This window comes from Camelus bactrianus, chromosome 6 (assembly GCF_048773025.1).
Source record: "Camelus bactrianus isolate YW-2024 breed Bactrian camel chromosome 6, ASM4877302v1, whole genome shotgun sequence".
Lineage (NCBI taxonomy): Eukaryota > Metazoa > Chordata > Mammalia > Artiodactyla > Camelidae > Camelus > Camelus bactrianus.
The window spans coordinates 89303784-89326694 of NC_133544.1; the positions used below are offsets into that span (position 1 = coordinate 89303784).

The 22911-nt window shown below is 41.8% G+C and overlaps 1 protein-coding gene across 8 annotated transcripts in view; it reads left to right on the forward strand.

Moving 5' to 3' along the window:
• The window catches only part of TLN2 (talin 2), a 395955-nt gene that overhangs the window by 221135 nt on the left and 151909 nt on the right, over positions 1-22911 (forward strand). For all 8 annotated transcript variants that reach the window (XM_074366238.1, XM_074366233.1, XM_074366231.1 and 5 more), the window contains 6 exons: positions 2356-2527; positions 4241-4338; positions 5823-5952; positions 6744-6896; positions 8648-8790; positions 10352-10479. In XM_074366238.1, the coding sequence (XP_074222339.1) occupies positions 2392-2527; positions 4241-4338; positions 5823-5952; positions 6744-6896; positions 8648-8790; positions 10352-10479 (788 nt within the window). In that variant the 5' untranslated portion in view covers positions 2356-2391. The remainder of the gene's footprint in view (positions 1-2355; positions 2528-4240; positions 4339-5822; positions 5953-6743; positions 6897-8647; positions 8791-10351; positions 10480-22911) is intronic.

A 22911-nucleotide genomic window follows, 5' to 3' on the forward strand; every position in this document is an offset into this window, starting at 1 on the left:
ATTCCCTGAAGCACAACAATATTGAAATTAGGCCAGTTAATAACCCTCTAAATGGTCAAGTGAGTGGAAGAGTCACACGTCTCTCATTTTAAATCAAAGGCTAGAAATGATTAAGCTCAGTGAGGGAGGCAGGTCAAAAGCCCAGACAAGTCGAAAGCTGGGCCTTTGGTACCAGTTAGCCAAGTTGTCAGTGCAAAGGAAAATTCTTGAAGGAAACTGCAAGTGCTAATAGAGAAGTCCTTTATGAAAGGAAGAGTCGATCAATGCAGCAAACTTCATTGCTGTCATATTTTAAGCCACCCCAAGCCAGGCCACCCCAACCTTTAACAACTGCTACCCTGAACAGTCAGTAGCCATCAACATGATCCTTCACTAGCAAGAAGTTTACAACTTGCTGAGGTCTCACAGGATGACTAGCTCTCTTTTTTTTTTTTAAGCAATAAAGTGTTTTTTAAATAAAATATATACATTTATATTTTTAGATAGAATGATACTGCACATTTAATAGACCACAACATAGTGTAAACATAACTTTTATATGTACTGGGAAACCAAAAAACTTGTGTGATTCACTTAGTTTTGATATTTGCTTTATTGTGGTAATCTGGAACCAAACTCCCAGCATCTCCGAGGGATGCCTGTATATATGACTTTACAAGGCTTCAATATTGTAGATGGAAAATGTTCGGATATTTTGAACAGACTCTGCCTGTCAGCCACGTGACCACTGCCTAGGCTGTAGTGAGTTAATTTGGGTTAGGGCAGATTCCCAGTGAATACTGCTGTTGTTTGTTGAGAAGTATATCTTGACATGTTTCAAATAGGAACTATTTTCGTGTTTTCACAGGCAGAATTCAGGCAGAATATAAGCAGAGGTCAGAATGACTTTACAGTTGGACGGCCTAAATGGTCGCTTCACGAGAGTGTGTACACCCTGCCCATGGATACCAGAGCATCTGTGTAAACCTGTCCTCTGTATCCAAGTCACCACAGTGGCTTGATGTTAGGAAGCCAGCAGTCAGTGGAGCATGCTGAGAGGTGATGGTCTGAAGGCACCCACCCCTGGGCTGGACCTGGTCTGCCTGTTGTCCTGTCTGCCTGTGGCCACCTCATTGCCTCTTAGCCCTTGCATTCTCAAGTGGGAAAGAGGGGTAGAGGGAACTGTGGTCCTGGTTTAGTACCTGTAGATTCTCTGATAAAAGACAAGAAAGAAATGTGAGCTTGAAATTCCTATGGATTTATGTTATCCATGCAGCTCTAGGACTCTAACAGCTACTAACTGTGAAGTGCCTTAATTTGGTGGCCAGGATGACAGTGAGCTGGGTAAGTCAGTGTTGGTTCCTCAGGGGCAGGGAAGGTGCCTCCCTCTTGTGCCCAAGGCATGCACTGATAGAGGCTGGCCTGGGTTCGGGGGTAAGTGTCTAGCCAAAGAAAAGAACAGGTGGTTGAAATAACCCAGAAGCCACCAACTCAGAAAATGCATTAAATTGTTGGATTTAAAATTTAAAAAGAAAGCATTTATGAAATAATTCAAACCTAGCCTAAGCACCTTTTTACAGCCATTGAACTGGATGAGAAGCAGAATATCCCAGGGGTTCGTCTGAATGAAAAAACAGTTAAATTGGCATTTTCTTTGCTTTGAGTCCCCTGAAGAGTGTGTAGCTGCCTGGCACACCAGGTGTTTAAAATCGGCTTCTCTGGCCTCATTAGTGATGGCTGTGCATTGGCCTGGCATTGACATCCCCTCAGGATTCAGTTCTTCTATGAATTATGCAGGGCAGATACTTGGCAGCTCTTTTATTGCGGGGAAATGGAAGCAGAGTTGCCAAAGTGCTGTGCTGAAATTGACAGCCTCCTGGATGGGGCTGGACCGACATGCCAGGTCTTCTGGTAAAAGATGTGGTGGAGTTTTGCCATGAAAAGCACCCCAGAGCACAGGTGCTTCTTCCCTGTCCCTAGGAGCTGAGGGTGCTGATGGGGCAGCTTCAGGAGACGGCCGTGGGCACCCAAGGCACTGTGCTGCTCAGCTGGATGGCACTCACCTAGGATGTTCCGTCCCCCCTGAGGAAGCCTCAAGTAGGGAGCAGCCTTGACAAATGAGCCTTGGCGAACTCCCACGGTTCCCTCCTCCCAAGGGGCTCTACCTGCCCCCCTGTGGTACTGTTGATTCCGATACCATGTGCTACTGTCCTCTTCTAAACTTTTCAAAAGCTATTTTTCAATTTATATTTTTATCCAAAGCTTTCTTTTTAATTGCCGTTTTATTCTCTTTCAATTTTTAAAGCTGATTCAGAGTCTAACTTTTTCCTATGAGACATTTGTGAGTATCAGGATCTGTCCCTTTGTGTTTTCCAGACGTTTTCAGTGAGAGTCATCACTTCATCTGGGAAAATGGTGGCCCTGTCCTTAAAGATTTGTGTCCGCCACTGCAATGTGGTGAAGACCATGCAGTTTGAACCGTCTACAGCCGTGTACGATGCGTGTCGAGTCATTCGGGAACGGGTACCCGAGGCACAAACTGGCCAAGGTAGGCCATGGGTCATTTGCTGACTCCTTGAAATGTGTCTGTGTGTTTTCCCTTTAGTAGCTAAGGGAACAGAGGTTCTGAGTGGTACACAAGCCCATTTGTGTGTATGGGTCAAGTGAAATGTCTTCTTATCCTGGACATTACGTGCTTCCTGTGTGAGGCTTGTGATGACAGTGACCACAACTACCACTGAGCCATCATCACCGTCATGACCCCTCCATATGTCAGCAGTATGCTCTGCCGTTTACAAGTCACTTTTTGATACAAAGCCCAATACGGTACAGATGAAGCTACTCTAACAATTACTGCTTTTGTATATCCTGAGCCCTGTTTCACATGCTTGAAAACTTTCCACTGCCAGCAGTCTGAAGAAGATGGAACCTGCCACAGGAGCCAGGGCAAGCCTTATATTTCAAGTACTTCGCTGGGGCTTCTAATCTTTATCTTAAATCTTTAAAAAAAAAATAGTGATAAATGTTTGGTTAAACCACTGACCACTATCATCAGTGGTCACTGTCAGTTTTATTTTCTGTTTCCCTTTGTCTTTTCTCCACATATCCTTTCTTTATTTAGTATTTGACTGATGCTTAAGAAATTGGGATTACTCCTAAACTAATAAACCTGTAGTGTGACAATGGAATAAAATTTCCCTTAAAAATGGGAAGCATAAAAATCAAACATTCAACAATAGTTATTACTTGGTATGGGTCTTCTTGAAAAGATGTTACTCACAAAACTGCTAAACTTTTGCTCCAAAAAGCAGTATCTATGTTATTCCAAACCCTGTTATTTCTAGATTACCCCAAAATAAAAATAGTTTGCCCACATCCCCAACCTTACTCCAAGATCTGGTGATCTAATCATATCTGGTGTTTTGATTGGTTTTGTCCCAGATTTTTAGAAGTTTGGATTGGATCGCTGTATAGTTCTTGTGAAGGTACAAACCTTTATGGACGTTGAAGTTGTTGTTCTAAGAAACAGAGCTCTGGTCCTCATCTGGGTCTCTGAGGTTTCCTTGGATCCCGTTTAGGAAGAGTGAGGTCTTGGGACTGCTTTCCTCCTGCCTCCGCCTTCTTGTACTTCCTGGGTCAGATTAAGGGATTTTTATGAAGAGCAGAGTTTTTAACTCTCCCACTTTACTCGTAATTTGGTGGTTTGGAGAGCGGAGGCTTCATCTCAAAGGGAACGCGTCCTTTTGTTTTGTAATGCCGTGTTGGGAGGACGGAGGATTATTCCAAGTATCAGGTCTTAATTGACTGTATTTCAATTAAAAAAAACCCCAAGAAATGCAAAAAAAAAAAAAAAAAAAGTCTCCATCAGCCCCTCTTGGCCTAAGTGGCCTTGGGCTTAAACAATTACTTCCACAGCTACCTTGTCATTCTTCGTGACTTCTTGACCTGGGTTTTGTAGCAAGTGACAGGAGACAAAGCCCAGTTTGGACTGCTTTGACCTTGGTGTTTCCCTGCATTGTGGACACAACTCCTGCCCCATGGTTTAAGAAATATGAAGTTTGTATGTGGATGTTGCTTCTGCAGCTTGGCACTTCCTCCTCCTCCTCTGCTGTAGTCCCAGGGGCCGCCTGTGGTGTCAAAACAAAATGTGTCTCTGGTGAAGGAGAGCCCCCTTGCCAGGTCAGCGGACTCGGGGCCCCAGAAGTCAGTGACAGCTTCATCCTCACTTTGTTTTTTATTTTTCCTTCTATTGATCTTCCAGCTTCTGACTATGGGCTGTTTCTCTCGGATGAAGACCCCAGGAAAGGAATTTGGCTGGAAGCGGGCAGAACACTGGATTACTACATGTTGCGAAATGGGGTATGCTGTTGATCTTTTTTTTTTTTTTTCATCCCCTTGTCCCTAGGCCTTCCGTAGAAGCCAATATGATTATGCTTCAAAGAAAAGGAGAAACTCAGCAATCTATTTTGATTCAGGGGCATCTTATTAATAGCTTTGATGTAATGTACTTGTAAGAGCAGTCCAGGTTAGTGATAGAAAATATCAATGGTCCAAATTCCTGACACTCCACACGGTAATTAAAGCAGCATGAGGTTATGATTTTAAGCTATTTCTACATGCCGTTGTTGGACTTGGTCATTATGAAATACAGCATCTTCCTCTAAGTATGTTGAAAGTGTCCTGGTGACTGGTGATAAAAAGTAAGGATACACTAGAGAGGGGCCAAAAATATAATCCTAAAGGTAGTCAGAGGTTAAATATTAATCAGTGTTTTGCTTTTATACAAGAAAGTTTGTATTTGATGTAAGTTTAATAACGTCAGTAACAATAAAACAAAAAAAAGATTGTGTTAAGGAAGTGGGAAAAAGTAATGAGTAAAAAAGAGTTCACAGGTAACTAGATTCAATAACTTATAATAACCTCTAATGGAAAATCATCTGAAAAATATGTATATAACTGAATCACTTCTCTGTACACCTGAAATGTTTACACAATATTGTCAATCAGTTACACTTCAATTTTAGAAAAAAGTTTTAAATACTCTGTTCAGCTTAACCTCTGAGATGTACTGTGGTTTTGGTATATGAAATAGATGTATCAGATTGGTCATATTCCATAAGTGAGAGTGAAGTATGGTGTGCCAATTAATTTTTCCTTCCATAATTCTGTTTTTAAGAAGTAGTGCGGAGGGGATAGCTCGGTGGTAGAGTGCGTGCTTAGCGTGCATGAGGTCCTGGGTTCAATCCCCAGTGCCTCTATTAAAATAAATAAATAAATTTAATTACCTCCACCTCCAAAAGAAAGAAGTATAGTAAAAGGGGGAGTCTCTATTTGGTAATAACTCTCAAGCTTATTACCCCTGTTTGGTCTTGTCATTATGGTGAAAACCACTTCTACTGTGATACACCACTACTGTGAAGAATTACAGGGGTGTTACTTGTGTCTTTCATGGCATATACATATTAAAATTGCTTATAACTGTGTAAGGAATCATTGGAGAAGCACACTACAGTCTCTTTAAAAGACAAGTAGGACTTTTCCTCAGCTAATTCTCGTTAGAGCAGATCATTCACAGCCTTTTAGGATATAGGCTACTTTCACTTTACAGAGGTTACTTTTCAGTAACTGTGAGCTGTAAGTCGGGCTTTTTTGGGTGCAATTTCACTATCAGATTTTAAAGACATCTTTAGGAAAGCAGTTTAGCACTGGAGATTCTGTATTAGTGGCAAAACTTAGGAGGAAATCAGAAGATGCTAGGGAAAATTCATTTTTTGAAGAAAAGTATCCAAGTTTGTTGTCTAGTTTCGCACGCAGTGTGAAATGTCTGTATGATTTTGCTCTAGGATATTTTGGAATATAAAAAGAAACAGAGACCTCAGAAAATCCGCATGCTGGATGGATCTGTGAAAACAGTGATGGTGGACGACTCCAAGACTGTGGGGGAACTCCTGGTTACAATCTGCAGCAGGATAGGTGAGCATTCACGTGCCTAGGTTCTGGCTTTTGTTTTGTTTTTTAATAACATGCCTTTTTTTTTTTCCGCCCCCTGTCAGTGTCTAGACAATTTTGAATATATCCTTACACGTTGAATTTTGTCCAATCCCAAGAGAGTATGTTCATTCTCCTGATATGCAGATTCACCAACTGGTATTGTAAACACTTGAACTTCTCACTGAGTCACAAGTGAGAGCTTTTATTTCCCTTTAAAAGTCAAAAGGAATTTTGAAATTGACAGTAATGTTTTTGATGTCATATAAGTCAGTCTCCCACCCATGGCTGTGATTCTGACGTCCAGGATCTCCTTGAATACCCATGGAGACGGTGTATACAATTATTAGACACCTTTTTTGTCCTAACTTCTGTTGGTCTCCTCAGGGAACAAGTCCGTCTTCTTTCTACATGAAGCCCTTTGAATATCTGAAGAAAGCAGCTCTGCCTGTCATGCAAAGGAAGCCCAGTTCCCTCAGATACTTCTTGCTTGACATTGTCTTGTCTTCCTTTGTATAACCTCTACTTTGTTCCTAATTCTCAAAAATTAGTCAAAAAACTTGAACATGACATTGTGAATGTGACTTAATCTGCTGAAGATGAGCCTTTCTGGCCAGTTACTTGATGTGTGCTCCATGAGTGACCCTGACCCTGACCTTGACAAAGCCTTTTCATCTCCATTGCCCCCAGGGACTCCTTGGAGTATTGGAGGCCCCAGGACGGAGGGGTTGATAACATTGTAATCACTGATCATTATAACCAATTGATATTTTTAGGAATAACAAACTATGAAGAATACTCTTTAATCCAAGAAACCATCGAAGAAAAGAAAGAAGAGGGGACGGGTACGCTAAAAAAAGACAGGACGCTGTTACGAGACGAGAGGAAGATGGAGAAGTTGAAGGCCAAGCTTCACACGGATGATGACCGTGAGTGTCGGAGGAGGGCGGGCGCTGCAGGCGCGTGGTTCTGCCAAGCCTCACTCCCCTCCCAGCATCTCTGTGACCCAGGGCAGGGATTTTGTTTGTTTTATTTCATTTAGAAACATTTTAGCCTGTGTCACTAAAAGATAAAGACTCTTAAGGGGAAAAAAGTGACAATAATACCATGTCGTATCTATAAAGTAATCTCTTAATACCAAGTACACACAGCGTGTTCGTGTTTTCTCCATTGCCTTCTAAAATTTTTTGGTAACAGTTTGTTTGAACTGAGGTCCAAATAAAGTTGAATAATAAAGATTGCTTAACTTTTTTGGTCTCAAAGCTTTCCCTCCATCTCTTATATTTTTTCCTTGCAATTTTTGCAGGGGAGAAACCAGATTGTTATTAGTGTAGAATTTCCTACACCCTGGAGTTTGTTGATTGCATATTTGCAGTGTTGTCTGACATGTTCATCTGACATGTTCATCTGTTCATCTGTCCTCATCATTCCTGAGACCTGGGGGCTTGATCAGATTTGTGTGTGTGTGTGTTTAGAGACTCCTGAGTACTTCCATTAGAAAGTTGAATTTGGTTGTCTCCTTTTTTTGTGATATTAAGAGCAGTTGATGACAAATGGTCTAGGTTCATTATTTCCTTAGGGGTTGCAAAATGGTAATATAATTCTACCATAGGGAAGTCCGTTTCTACAGCCACAGAGTTAATATATAGAAAAGCCAGTATGTCCACCCCATGTGTCCCCATAACCTGTGCTGCGTGCACCTGGCTGCCTGACCACGCCCCCTCCCCTCCCCAGAGGATCTTACTTCATGCACGTTTCACTCAGACCTTCCCCGCCTCTTAATTTCTTTCATTGTTCTTGCTCTTGCTGCTGCATCGGGAAGATGTCATCATTATCATAATGTTTATTGATCTTCATTGGGGATTTCATTTCCTCCGACTCTCTGTCTCTCTCTCTGTCTTTTTTTTTTTTTGCCTGATTTGATTTCCAGTTGCTTCTTTCCAGATGAGACCTTAGTAGACAAATCCTCAGGATTTTTAGATCATGCATGACACTCTCCGAGGTATTGTGGGAGATGAGATCAATCCAACACATCCCCTGTGCTAAAGTTACTTACAATCCGCGGAGGCTTGCAAGAAATACTTCCTCACAGTGTGTGTGCGAAGCCCAGGGAAGAGTATAGGAATGAGAGCTGTGGGGTGTGTAGAGGAATGAACTATTCCTGTGCTCCTGAGCACCAGGCAAGTGTTTTCTGAGTGAGAGTCAAGCTGGGCCATGGGCGGGATTCTGCCGCCCCCACTCCTTAGTCCTGCCCTCCCCTCACCCTAATTATTTTCATTTTCCTCCTCTTTTCCTCATTAAGGTTAGAGGTAGTAACTCATTATGCTCAGAGTTTATAAATTATTTCACCTGATCAGACTGAAGATCACTCTTGACTTAAAGGATCATGCTAACGTGGTTGTCTTGGTGATTTCCTTATTCCCCGCCCGCCAGAAGGAAGGGGCATATTACCAATTCATTGCGGGGCTTTACTAACTTAGGAATGGCTGCAAACTTCTCTCTCATTTTCCTTTTGCTGTGTCACAGGGTACACGTGCTCACATCTGATGTAAGAAGTAACTGTAACTAAGTATCAGCATTCTAGAAGCCTGCATCTGTAGAGCGCCCCTATTTTGGTTAACCCCCTTGAACTAAGAGGAAAATTAGATGCAATTCTTTCATATGTCGCCTTGTGTTGCAGTAAATTGGCTGGATCACAGCCGAACGTTCAGAGAACAAGGAGTGGATGAAAATGAGACGTTGCTGCTGAGACGGAAGTTCTTTTACTCTGATCAGAACGTGGACTCAAGAGACCCCGTGCAGCTGAACTTGCTCTATGTCCAGGTACCGTATTCCGTGCTCCGACGCTGAGGGCGGTGAGGTTCCTAGAAGCTCCAGCTGTGGCTTGTGGCCGGCAGGAGCTTGGCCCGGCCTCCGCCCGTGTCTGGGGCATGCAGTCTCCGCGTTTGGTGGTGGTGCAGGTTGACGTCCACCGGGAGCTGCCGGCCATCCAGGGGATGGCCTTTGGTTGGCCTCCCAGCTGGGGTCCTGGTGGCCGGAACCGTCTCGCTCAGCCTGGCTTTGCAGCCCTACAGCTTTCTTAGCTCTCATGTTAGAGTACAAGGGAATATTGGTCAGAAAATAGTACTTCTCATTAACTAAAAGATATTCTCCCAATAGCCTTTTATGTCTTTACCATTAACGCATTGTTTAAACTCAGACAAGTCATTTAACTTATCTGAGTTGCAATGACCTAATATGTAAGAGGTGGGCTTTGCCCTGGTTGGTCCCCAAGGTTTCTTTTGGCTGAAGGAAAACATCCATCTTTCTCCTTTTCTTGCTTTTTTCATTCTTCCCCATCCTCTTTGCCTTTCGTGTATCTACTTGTCTGCTCATAGAAGTCATGCAGAAGTCAGCAAAGTGCACCCATGGTGTCACCTGTGTTTGTAAATAAAGTTTTATTGGGACACAGCTCATTGGTTTACATGTTACATGTTGGTAAATCCCCTTATGTATCACATAATTGTCTGCTTACTGTCTGTGGCAGCTCTCATGTTCCAGTGGCAGAGTTCAGTAGTTGTGACTGAGTCCACAGGGCCTGCAAGGTCTAATTTGCTCACTCTCTGGCCTTTTACAGGAAAAGTTTGCTGACCCCTGAGTTAGTGGATGGAAGGAGGGACAGGGTGGGAGGAAAGAGGCTGGAAGGCTGGAGGGAGGGAGCTATCAGGGAAACAGGAAAATGCCTGTTGGTTGAAGGCTCAAGCCATAGGTTAGAGTGTCCATTGGAGAGTGCTCTGGGGCCATTTAACTAGAGAAAGGAAAAGGGAAAGAAAAGAAATAAAAAGGGTCTGGACATGGGAGAATGACGTCAGATACAGTGGGTTCCGGATTCCAGGACTGCGCGTTTGCTTATCATTTTCCCTAAATGTCTGCCTTACTGAGTTCTTGTCTGTTCTTTCTCTGTATCTTGGGATGGGATTGGGTTGATTTTACCTCTAGATAATTTGTCTGTTAGCTTTATCACTTAGGAACATGAAAAATACATTGTTATTTCGGTTTCTCCCTGTATGACTCTGGTCATTTTACAAGGCTTTCCCTTTGCCTCTGTAATTTTCATGATCACGTCTACCTCCCTAGGTTATACTCCAGCTTTAGTTTTAATATACTGGATGTTGCTGGAATTGCCTTTTATCTGTAGGCAGTTTTGGGCAAGGACTTGTTTTCCCTTTGCCTTAATTCTGCTCTGCTGTCCTGAATGTACCACTCTGGGTTGGCTGGCATGTTTCCCCTCGTTCCACGGAGAGGGTACAGGGTACGTACACTTGGACGCAGGAACATGGCAATGGAGAGAAGGTGTCGTTCCCCCACAAGCCCCTGATGCTTTTTACTTCCTCTTGTGTTGCAGGCTCGAGACGATATCCTGAACGGCTCCCACCCTGTCTCCTTTGAGAAAGCTTGTGAGTTTGGTGGATTTCAAGCCCAGATACAATTTGGACCTCATGTGGAGCATAAACACAAGCCTGGATTCTTAGAGTAAGTGACCTTTTGTTTTTCTTTTTTCTCTTCTCTCCTTTTCACTGTTTATTTTTGAGCTAGCTATGCAGAGTACACACACTAGGCTCAATCAGTCGTGAGATTGTGAGCTCTTACTCAGTTGAGTATATGATGAATTTTGTGGACCTTGGGGAAAGCGAGGGGCTGGAAATTCAGAGTTGGGGTGGCCGTGAAGACGACCTGCTCCACGTTCGGGCTGCATGTGGTTTCCTCTAAACCACAGGGTCTGCAGCGGCTCTCCCTGCTGTTGTCCAGGCTGTCTCTGGAGCTGAGAAACTTACTTCCTCCGTCTTCTGAAGCCTCTGTCCATTAGAACATCCCTTCTTTATACCAGGACAAATTTTGTCATCTTTAATTTCTTTTCAGGACTCCAGTATTAGAAAAAGAGTATGAAAGAGAGCTTCACATTCTTTGTTACAATCTTCTGAAATCTTCATTGCTCTGACAGTGTGATGTATGCATTAAAACTGACTGTACTCTTTCCACCCATCTGGTCACTGGTTCTGTTTTATAAAATGATGAGAGTGATTTTTTTCTGGCTCAGTACTTGCAGATTCAGTACTCCTGATTCTTCATGGCCCCACCGAACGTGGGCCTGAGGGTTGGGTTTCCTAGAAATGCCCAGCAGACGAGCCCAGCCACCCACAGGCTGCTATTTGTCTGAGGTCATCTTCCCCTCTGTTTTGATCTGGGCTTCTCCAAGGATTTTGTATTTTTCTTCCTCTGATAACATTTTTTTCCTTTATGTTTTTCCCCACCTTTTCCCTCTTCAGCTTCCTCTTAAGTCATATGGAACATTCGACTGAGCCGCAAAAATCACTGCAGAGAGTCTTAACCAGATCAGTATCCTGCTCCCCTAGAAGGCAGCTTGTGGAGGCTTTGCAAGGGCGGACCTGACACGCATGCCGCCTGGGGGTGGGTGGGCGCCAGCTTTTCTGTAGGTTATGTCAACACGGGATGCACTGAGTAGGTTATCCATTGTATGTGTCCGAGTGTGTTGAGAGGAGAGGATAACATAAATGCTTATTTGGCCCTTGAGCCCACTGTCACTTTGGTGGCAGGTAACTGGGACCAACATATGCCCCAGGTAAAAAGGGAATCTGACTTCTCTCCTGGCGGCAGAGAATGCCTGGCCAACATGCTGTTGGCTCTAAACTGAGTTGTTACTTTAAAAAATTCTACCCTTGGGTTAATGAATTCCAGGAAGCTTTTCCACAGTGATGCTCTATCCTACAGTGTTCTGTGCAGTGACCTTGAGTCTGAGAATGGCCCTGAGCAGGTCCTGTCATTCACTTTGTTCCGTATTCTCCAAACCAGTCATGTGGCCAAGTGTTCCTCTGGGACTTCCACCCAGTCGGTCTGGCTTCCTCCCTGCAGGAGCCGCGAAAGCCTGCCTTTCTCTGTTTTGTGACACCCCAGTCGCCTTTCCGAAAACCATGTGCACACTGCCTTATAGTGGTTTCACCTTCCTGTGTTCTGCCCTCACAGCTGGCTCCTCAGATACATGTGGTGTCATAAATCTGTGGATTATGGCCACGGAAATTGATAACACCAACACATAATTAAGCCCTGGAGGGAGGAAGCATTTTGTTTCTGTTTCTTTGAGTGACTGATGAAGAACAGGAGAAAATGAAGAGAAGATTTATAAGTCCAAAATTTTAAATAAAATGTTTAGTTTTAGGATTTCATAACTGTAAGCCAGGGTGGCCCTGCTGAGAATGTGAGCCGTTCATTGGGTGCCTACGATGATGCTACCCTGGTCATTTCATTCATGCCTTTTCTCTTGAGCTTTCGGACACATAATTCTCAGGGCCCCCTTTTGAATTAAGACAGCAGTCTATTTTAATGCTATGCATGCAGAAGAAGAAGCAGAGAGAGGAAAAGTGGCTTCTTAACAATTATGTAGAACTTTTCTGCAAGTAGCTTCTGACTTCCACGCTGGGATGTACATCATTTACAAAGAGATTCCTACTCTGAGGGCAAAGTTGCCCCTTTCACTGATCTCCCAATATGCACCCAAATTAGGAAAGCACTTAACAATGTGATTGCACGGGTCTTTGTCTCGCTTCTAGTGTCACTGGTTGTGTCTACTGCGTCACAGTGAATGTGGTTTACCTCCGCCTGCTTGTGTGAGGGTTACAAACAGCATCAGAGCGTTGGTATCTCTCTTACACTGTCTCCTGCTGTTTATGGGCCTGTGGGATGGTGCACACCTACACTGCATCAGAGATGTCCCTTCTCTTAATAGTGGGAGGTAGCCAAGGTGAAGCAGTTGTGTTCACTTTCCTTATTTCTGAGATGGTGGCATGGAGCCCCTGCCTCTCATGTTATGTGGATCCTAACTCAGATTCCAGATTAAAACAAGCTTTTTATGCCTGGTGGCAGTTACTTTTTCTTTTCTTTTCTTTTCTTTTCTTTTCTTTTCTTTTCTTTTCTTTTCTTTTCTTTTCTCTTTTCTTTTCTTTTCTTTTCTCTTTTCTTTTCTTTTTTCTTTTCTTTTTTTTCTTTTTTCTTCTCTTCTCTTCTCTTCTCTTCTTTTCTTCTATCCTTTTCTCTTTTCTTTTCTTTTTTTTTCTTTCCTTTCCTTTCCTTTTTCAGTTTTATTAGAATTATTATAGTTCGACTTCACATGCACATTATATTGCATGTAAATACACATATACAGTATACTGCGCATTTTTTTTTAGTTTACATATATGTACTGATTCTTGTTTCTAAGAACAGATTAGAGCTTTAGCTTTTTAAACTTACATAGCTATCAAAGCAATAAAGCCAACTACAAAATAAGAATCAACAGAATGCGGTAATCCAGTCATAAAGGACAGTTAGATGTGCTTACACATATTTAAGAAATCAATCATCTAAGTTACAAATAATAAGTAGTTCATTTGTGTCCTTATTATTGTTGTTATTATTTTTTAGATTTCTCATATAAATGATGTCATATGGCATTTTTCCTTCTCTTTCCAGCCCATTTCACTTAGAATGACAGTCTTCAGGTCTATCCATATTGCTGCAAATGGTATTATTTTATTCTTTTTTATGGCTGAGTAGTATTCCATTGTGTAAATATATCACAACTTCTTTATCCAGTCATCTGTCAGTGGACATTTAGGTTGTTTCCATGTCTTGGCTATTGTAAATAGTGCTGCTCTGAACATTGCGGTGCATGAATTTTCTTATGAATTTGTTTTACTTTTTAATTAGGCCAAATCTAGTGTAGGTAATGAGGCATTTTGATTCAGTGTAGATGTTTAACTGTGTATTTGACTGCACATACTGCACAGGTAAAACTTCCTGAGCACATTAGTCTCCTCTTAATCAAAGCAACAAGATCACATTTCCCTGACTGGACGTTGGATAGTCGGAGACTATCCAAGAGTAAGATGCCTGGGCTGTCCCTGGTGACTGTGGCTGGCCTGTGTTTGCCAGCCTTCATGTTTTTCCCCATCTACCTTTCACACATACTGTCAGCTTTGAACAATTCAGTAAAAAAAAAAAAAAAAAAAAAAGATTGCAGTGAAAAGAATGTAACAATGAATATATGTATGTTCATGTATAACTGAAAAATTGTGCTCTACACTGGAAATTGACACAACATTGTAAACTGACTATAACTCAATAGAATAAAAGTTTTAAAAAAGAAAATGAAAAAAAAATTAATAGAAGATTGGACTTGTCACAGAGCCTGGTTGAAGTTAAAGCCAGACAGAGATTGTGGCCGTGGCCACATAGATTGTAGGTGAGGTACATAGAGGCATGTTTAATGATTACATTTCTTTTAATTTTTTGAAAATTGGGGAATAATTGACAACTATAATTGTATATTTTTAGAGTATACAACTTGACGATTTGACATACATACAGAATGATTACTCCATGACCTCACATAGTTGGGGGTTGTATGTGGTGAGAATGCTTAAATACTCAGCAACTTTAAAGTACTTAGTACCGTATTATTAACTATAGATACTATGCTGTACATTAGATTCTTCTTCTTCTTGTAATTAAAAAATCTGTACTCTTTAATCTACATGACCCCCATTTACTTTCCCCCCAGACCCTGGACACCACCATTTTATTTTCTGTTAACATGAAATTGGCTTTAAAAAAAATCCACGCGTAAGTGATACCAGATAGCATTTGTCATTCTCTGTCTGGCTTCTGTCACTTAGCATATTATGCACCAGTTTCATCTGTGTTGTCACAAATGGCAGGGTTTCCTTTTTTCTTACAGTGGAATACTATTTCATCGTATATACCTACCACTCATTTTCTTTACCCATTCATGCATCAAAAGATGTTTAAGTTGTTTCCATACCTTAACTGTTGTGAATAATACTGCAGTGAACATGGGTGTGCAGGTACCTCTTCAAGACACTGATTTCAGTCTTTGTGGATGCACACCGAGGAGTGGGATTGCTGGATCATATGGCAGTTACTCTGGACCTTTTTATGAGATTTTTTTTTTCTCCTTTCTGCAGACCCTTTAATGATTTCTGGGGTCAGTGCCACCTTGGTGAAAGTGTTTATTTAGAATGAAAATCAGAGACTAAAATATTTTCAGAGCCTTCAAGGGTTTAAGGATTATTGAATGTCCCCCATCTGCCCTATGGATGGTGAAAACAGGTACAAGAGAGTCAGGGAAAAAAATAAGGTGCAGAACCAGGAAGCTGGAAGCCAGGAAACGGCCACTTCTCCCAAGTCCAATCTGATGTGTTTTACCTATGTGACACTTTTCTTCAGGTCATCTCCAAAGAGTCCTAGGAAGGGACATTTTTATCGGAGCATGAAGTATAAACAACATAATCCAATAATCGTGGAAATTCTTTATGCTCTCCTGTGTTCAGAAGACGCTTGCAGAAAGCATACTGTGTGGTGTTGACTCAATGAGGACTTCATATGTGTGTTCTGTTGTGCCAGGTATAGGGAGGATAACACAGAGATATTATAAATTAATTCTTCCCTGTTTTTGAGACTACAGTCTGTCTGGCAATAAACCTATGAAATTGTTATTTTGGAAAGCCAAAATGTGGCTCTAATTTCAGCAAGATCGTACCTTTAACTATATTTTCAATAAAGGACAGTCTATTTAGGATTCCAAAATTCAAAATTGCAGTGCAGGCTTTGGGACTGTTATGATAATTGTTTCTAGAAAGATGGCAAGAGTGTGGTGCAAGAAGTAATTTTTTTTTAATGGAGGTACTGGGGATTAAACCCAGGACCTCGTGTGTGTTAAGCATGCGCTCTACCACTGAAATATTATACCCTCCCCCAAGAAGCAATGTTAATCAAAGAATTTGGCAAAATAGAAAGTAAATCTAAAGAATTAGCTCTTACAACATTGAGAACAGCAAAACCTACTGTAAATGGCTAACTTTAGTCCCCTTAAAAACATGGTAGAAAACTTTAAGAAATGATCAGAGTCAAGATAGGGGTAGGGGATTAAGAGGTACAAACTGTTACGTGTAAATAAATAAGCTACAAGGGTATATTGTACAGCACAAGGAATATAGCCAATAATTCATAGTAACTGTACATGGAGTAAAATCTTTAAAAAAATTTTAAGGTGAATATTGTGAATCAGCTTTACTTCAGTTACAAAAAAACGCGATCAAGGTACAAAGCCTCCTATGGACCTTGTTGTATCAAAGAAGATTAGATGTACCAGTAAACTTTAGATCTTAAGTCAAGTATATGTGATAAAGTTAAAGATAGCTCTTGATGGGTATAGAGTGTTCAGTCTATAATTCTTTCAACCTTCTGTGAGTTTGAGATTTTTCATAATAAAATGCAGGGAAAGATTGGTACCTAAAAGAATAGAAATAGATTGTATAACTTTCAAACCAGAGTGTGTTTGTGTGTGTGTGTGTGTGTGTGTCAGGGAGAGGGGTTGGTGATGAAGAAGAGATGCAAAGAGCTTGGACAATACAGTAGTAGTTGTACAGAGTGGGTTATGGAAACAAAGCCAGATAAAGTTCAGTAAATAGAATACGTCAATTAAGATCTGACAAATACTTCTAAATAGCTTAGGCATCATAGCAAATGTAGGTAAATCAAAGTTGTAAGTTAATACAGGATGAAATTAATACACATATTGGAGGAATTTTTTTTTTAAAGTTCAGCTCTATACTATTTCTGTAATACACTTAAAATTTAAGGACACAGGAAAGTTTAAAGTAAAGGCATAGAAAATGATGTACCAAGAAACTAGTTAAATCAAAGCCAGAGAAGCTATATATCTAATGTCACACAGAATAGACTGTAAGGACAAAGAACGGTCATTATAAAGATAGTAGGACTAATTTGCCAGGGTGATATATTAATTCTGAGCTTATATGCATCTAACATGAGCTTAAAATATAAAAAGGAAAAACAGACAGTATTACAAGGAGAGTTTCAGATATACACAATTTTAGTGGAATAATTTACCCTCAGGGAGTGATAAGTAAAACAAGATCAAATAGAAGAAAAAAATGTTTTAATCGAGAGAAGATAATGAAATAGAAGTCACGGGGAGAATTAGCAAAACCCAGAACTACGTCATTGCAAAAATTAATAAAAAATGTAAATCTCTGAGAAATTTGATCAAGTAAAACAAAAGAAGAAAAAGACAAAAATAAACATTATTGGTAATGAAAATGGGGCAGGACTCTAGGAAAGAGATTTTAAAAATCAGAAGAGAATGAAATGAAAATTTGAAGCCAAAAAATGGGAAATCTAGGTAAAAATGGGTAAGTGGAAAATCTGTATAGATCTACAATCTTGAAAGAAATAATCTTCTGAGTTTAAAATACACCCGTCAAAAAAAACAACAAAACAAAAACTAGGCCCAGGTTTTTTCAGAGAACAGAACGAGAAAAAAAAAGCCCTCCTCACCTTAACTTGGAACTAGCAGAAAATCAAGATACCAAAATTGAATATAGACCATGTAAAACTTTTAAACTCAATACAGAGACCTTCCCTAAAGTTGGCAAAACATTAGCAAAGTCCGACATGACAAGTTTATATATAACTGCGAATTATAATTGGTTTCTTCTGGGAATTCAAAATTCATTTGTTCAACAAATAATTTATTGGACATCTTCTACACAGTAGGCACTAGACAGGGAGGATCCAGCAATGAAAGGCACAGTAAAGCATTCCTGCCCTCATGGAACTTGTATTCTAGTGCAGAGAGGCAGATAATAAGTAATACGTACGTAGTAACCTATGATGAATAGGAACACAAAAACGAATGTATGTGTGTGTATGTGTGACTAAACTGTTATGCTATACACCAGAAACTGACACAATGTTGTAAACTGACTATACTTCAATGGAAAAAAAGTAATATGTAAGTTACACCATAAGGAAAGAAAAAAGAAATGATTTCAGGATTAGAAAAGTGAAACTGTCATTAGTTGCAAGTCATAGGTTTATCTACACAGGTAATTCACTCAGTCTATGGAGAAACTTATTAGAACTACTAAAAGAAAACACCATCTCTAGAAAAAAGATCAATACATGACAGCAACTCATCACCACGTAGGTCCAGACAGCAGTGGTACTCACCTGCGGTGTGTCAAGAAAATTGTGTGTATATTTGAGAAGATATGAAGAATATTATATGGAGGACTCACACAATTATCCCAATTTCTTACAAAGCAATAGTAATTAAAACACTTTTACTGATGTAAGGTGATGTAAGAGGTTGAGGAACTTTCCTGAAGTAAAATAAAAATATTAGGCAAAAGATGTTACCAAATTAAGAGTGAAAAAAAGAAATTTCCATGTTTGCAATGCATACTGCCAAGAACAAATTAATATCCAGAAAATACTTAAAAAGAAATAAAATCTCATAAGAAAAAAAGATCAGGATAGCAGATACGCACTTAGAGAAAAGGAAATTCCACTGACTTACAAAGGTAGGGAAGAATATTCAGCCTCATAAGTAATCCAGAATGGAAAAATCAATGAGGATACAGCATTTCATGTTTATCACATGCGCACAAATTTAAATGTACAAAGACACCAAAGTACTTTACAGAGGAAACGACATTTTAGAATACGGATCTGTTGAATTTAAAAATACAAAGAGAAATATATGTACGTATATGCGTGACTGGGACATTGTGCTGTACACCAGAAATTGACACATTGTAATTGACTGTACTTCGATAAAAATTTTTTTAAAAATAAAAACAAAAATACGAAGAGAAAGAGAATATATTGTTGATAGATGCAAGGAGATGTAGGCACGTGATAAAATATGTGTGGAAATAAACTTGAAGAAAGTGACTACCATTGGGGAGAGAAAGAAAGATGGTATGGGACTTCAGCTAAATCTGCAATCTCTAGTCCTTTAAAAACAGAAAGAGAAATCGCATTTGTAAAGCAAATATAACAACATGTTACCGTGTGTTTATCCTTGATGGTAGGTATATAAATTGAGGTCTAGCCTTGTCTTTATATTTCAGATGTTTTTCACAGTTAATGTGGCTTTTAAGAAGACAGTAGCAATAGTCTGTGTGTGAGGTAATAAAAGCTTGCATTCACTGAGATGGGTTATATACCATGTGGTAAAGGCAAGGTTATCGGCCTTGGGGGTCAGATGAAGAGGGTCCATGACTGTGTGCTGCAGGAAGTGGTCCAGTGGTCGGGCGCAGGCAGGCAGGGAGGTCGCAGGCTGAGGAAGCCTCCCTCATCCTGTTTGCACGTTCCTCAGAAATATTTCACTGAGAAAAGAGGGCGACCCAGGGTATAACTCTCTGAGGAAGAGTTCAAGAGTAGATGTGGAAAATTTTCCTCACAAACTCAAGATAATTCTCTGTCAACAAGCAAAGCTTTTTGACACAGTAGGAAGTCTTAAGTCAGTTTTTCTCTTGGCCTCTGTTCAAACACATATTCCTGCTTTGGAACTGGTCTTCTGTGTGCTTTTGTCAGAATTACTTGGCTGTAGGTTTTGTTTTCAGTCTAACCATGAAGCAAGTGTTTCAGCTTTTGTTTTTCACCAGCTCTGACTTACCTCCTATTCCTCACCACACCCCGCAACATACACACCTCACCCCACCGAGGTTCTCTGCTGTTCACTTCTGCCCCATGCTCCTGACAGCCTGGAGGGCTCCTAGCAGTTCGGGGTGGTGATGACATTCAGTGGGGGCTTCACTGCCTCCCCCTGGCAGCAGCCTCCTAAGGCTGGTGTCTCCCCCCACTAACTACTTTCAGGCTCCAGAACTTTCAAACCAGGGACCTCTGAGTTTGCCCAGCCCTGAGCTGTCTCTGAGCCTCTGGGCGATTTCCCCTTGTTACACTGAAGGCTGCTGGGGATGGTGCAGGAGCATAGAAGTGCTGTGGGGCTGAGATAGGTCCTCAGACCCTTTCCTGTGCTTCTCCCATGCTGTCTTCACTCTCCACTTCTTGCCTCCATAACCATGTCCCAACTCAACCAGTGCTTTCTTCCACCTACGTCATCACCTCCGTTAACCAGAACTTGACCAGTGCTCCAAGCCGCAGCCTCTTTCATCTTAGAGTCTGGATTTAAATCTCTTGTCTCTGACTCCAGCTTTTGAGCTTTGCAGCCCCCTGTGCCAGTGGTTCTGCAACTGCAGTGTATGTCAGAATCATCTAGATGCCTTGTTAAAACACACTGCTGGGACTTACCCTCCAGACCCTCTTATTCAACAGGGCTGGGGCGGAGCCTGAAAATTGGCACGTCTGACAGGTTCCCAGGTGGTGCTGATGCTGCTGGTCCTGGTACCACACTTTGAGAACTTCGTGTGCCAACAAACTTGAGATGTTACTGTTAGTCGTTGATGATTCACCATAAAGGTTGGGCTCAGGAAGCCTGGGTGTTCCAGTGCCCTTTGGGTGACACTGTCCCTGCTGCACCTGCGTACCTTCCCTCCCCTTTATTTCTCCACCTGGTGCCAGATAGGCACTCAGACATTCCACTGCTGTTTGTATATTCGTATTGATGCCGTCATTCCCAAGAAATGAGGGGACAGCCGCTGTTTTCACTTCATTTGAGCAATAACACTCGTAGGTAGGAACCCTATTTCCTTTCAGGTGGAAAGACCAGCTTAGAGAAGTGGTGAGTTGCCCGTGGTCATGCAGCTACTTGGTGACAGTTCTGGGACAGAGAAGAAGCAGTTACCATTTCCCCAAATCATGGCTGCCTCCCATGCACCTGTGTACTTATTGCCGGAACAGAGAACATCTTTAGAACAGCTCTTTTGGAATTACTTGCAGAAGCAGCTTACATTGTATCTTAAGAAAGTCAAGTTTTAAGTGAACACCTAGATTTGAATCCAGACCCTGCCCCGCCAGGTGTGTTTGTTAAACTCCCCTTCCTTCATTCATTGGTTCTGGGTGTCTCTAAGAAAACTGACTGCCACCACTGTGGTCATTGTTATCATCATCTGAGTGTTTCTGCTATTTTATTCCTCTCTTTGTCTGAAGGGTCTCCAATACTGATCACGTGGTTTGTCTTTTGACTAAAGGCTGACTTGGAGGGACCGGGGTGCTGAGTGGCTAAGATCATGATTTCTGGAGCCCACGGTGGAGGCTTCAGTTGTTGGCTGTGACTGTGAGTTACTTACTTAATGTCACTGAGCCTCATGCTCCACATATAAGGTGGGATATTTTCTTCCAAGACCTTTTGTCAGGATGTAGTTTCTCTATCTATGCATATAAAACACCTGAAACAGTATTTGGTATTTGACTTTCAATAAACAGCCACCGTTAGTAGGTGGAAAACCCTCTATCAGCATGGTTTACTGTTGGTTGGATAATCCGAAAAATCATTAAAAAAAAAATACAGAATCTATATTACCTCTCTGAAATCTTATATTTAAACTTTCAACTTAGGCACTCATTTGCCAGTCTTTAGATACATGACCAAGGATTTTCCTTTGTGTGGGTCACCTGGTTGGGTGTTACACAGACATTATCTTATATGAATGACATCATCTACTAGAGAACATAAAGGCACTCATGAAGCAATCTGAGGACAGAATATTTTTACAAATTCAAGATTTTTTTCTCTTCAGTATTTCACATGGGTCTCGCTTGTATCTCATTTAGTAGCTTTTTGTAAATATCTACGTTTAGGAAGTATTCTGCAGCTCCCCTTTGTACCATTTTAGCAGTTTGTGGGCTACATTGGTTTGTTGCATGATCACGTGACATGTGGCCAGCAGCAGGCTTGGGGAAGAAACACGGCCGACTTGGCCAGAGCACAGGTGCAGCTCAGGAGAGAAGGGTCTGCTGGCTGCAGCTCTCACGCTCTCGTGGGCCGTAGGGTGTGAGGAGAAATTTGACTAGTCTGCCGTCTTAGAGAAATGGAGTGCCTGAGATGACCGTACTCAGAAAGGACGAGGCTGCCGAGGCTGGCAGAGGGTTTGGAGGCTGCCCTTTTAAGGTGGGGCTATTTAAGGAGACAGTGGGAGGGACTTTTGTTTAGCCAGAGCTTGCTTAATTAGGAGAAAAGTTTCCAATCAGGGTTGACAGTCTGACCCATTTTCTCAGAGAGGGCTGACAGATTGCGCTCGTATGCCTGCCCCAGATGCTTGAGAGCCTGCCGTACCCGGGTTTGGTAATCATAAAAGCAACTGAGCTGGAACTGCCGCACCGCCGGCTGCCAGGCATTGATGACAGGCTGCCCGCTCCTGCCAGCCTCATGCTGACACCGTGCACTTTGTTGATTTACTGGGGAAAAATACACTCCACACGCAAACATACACACAAACACATGTGTGCACACACACACACACACACACATACATACACACTTCTTATTTGAAAATACCTTTCAATAAACCCCCCCCTAGATTGACTCTTGCAACATCAAGGGTCTCGTGCAAGCTTCTGGAAGTTGTTTCCTGTACCTGCTGGTCCTGTCCCCACCAAAGAATGGGAGGGTTAGTTTGCAGAGGCTGAGCCACACAGAACTCTGTCACCGTAAATGCCCAACATATTCTACTGTGGCCTGGCCACTGGGCACCGCCATCCGCTGTTCTTCTAGTAACGGTCATTGTTCTGAGGGGCTTTGGCCTGGGGCCCTTTTGGGGTGCTTTAGGTAACCTATGCCCGGTCTCCTTTATTGATGGCGTGGGAGCTCCTGTCCAGAGGCCCCTGGCAGTGGCCCCCGTGACGCTACCTCATTGTCATTTTAAGTGTGCTCCTGGGGGAAGCCTGAGACAGCTGTGTGCTCAGGTGGCTCCACTCTTGGTCTGGAGGTCAGAGGCTCCCTGCTCCCCACAGGTCCTGTGACCTCAGCTAAGTCACTTCACCTCTCTGTGACTCAGCTTCCTCTTCGGTGACATGAGTGCCTCCCAGTCCCCTCTCAGTCACATGTGTGTGTCCCCGAAGTTGCTGAACAATAGTTGTAACATCTCAGGTGCTGTTGCCTGGATACTTCTTAGATCCCCT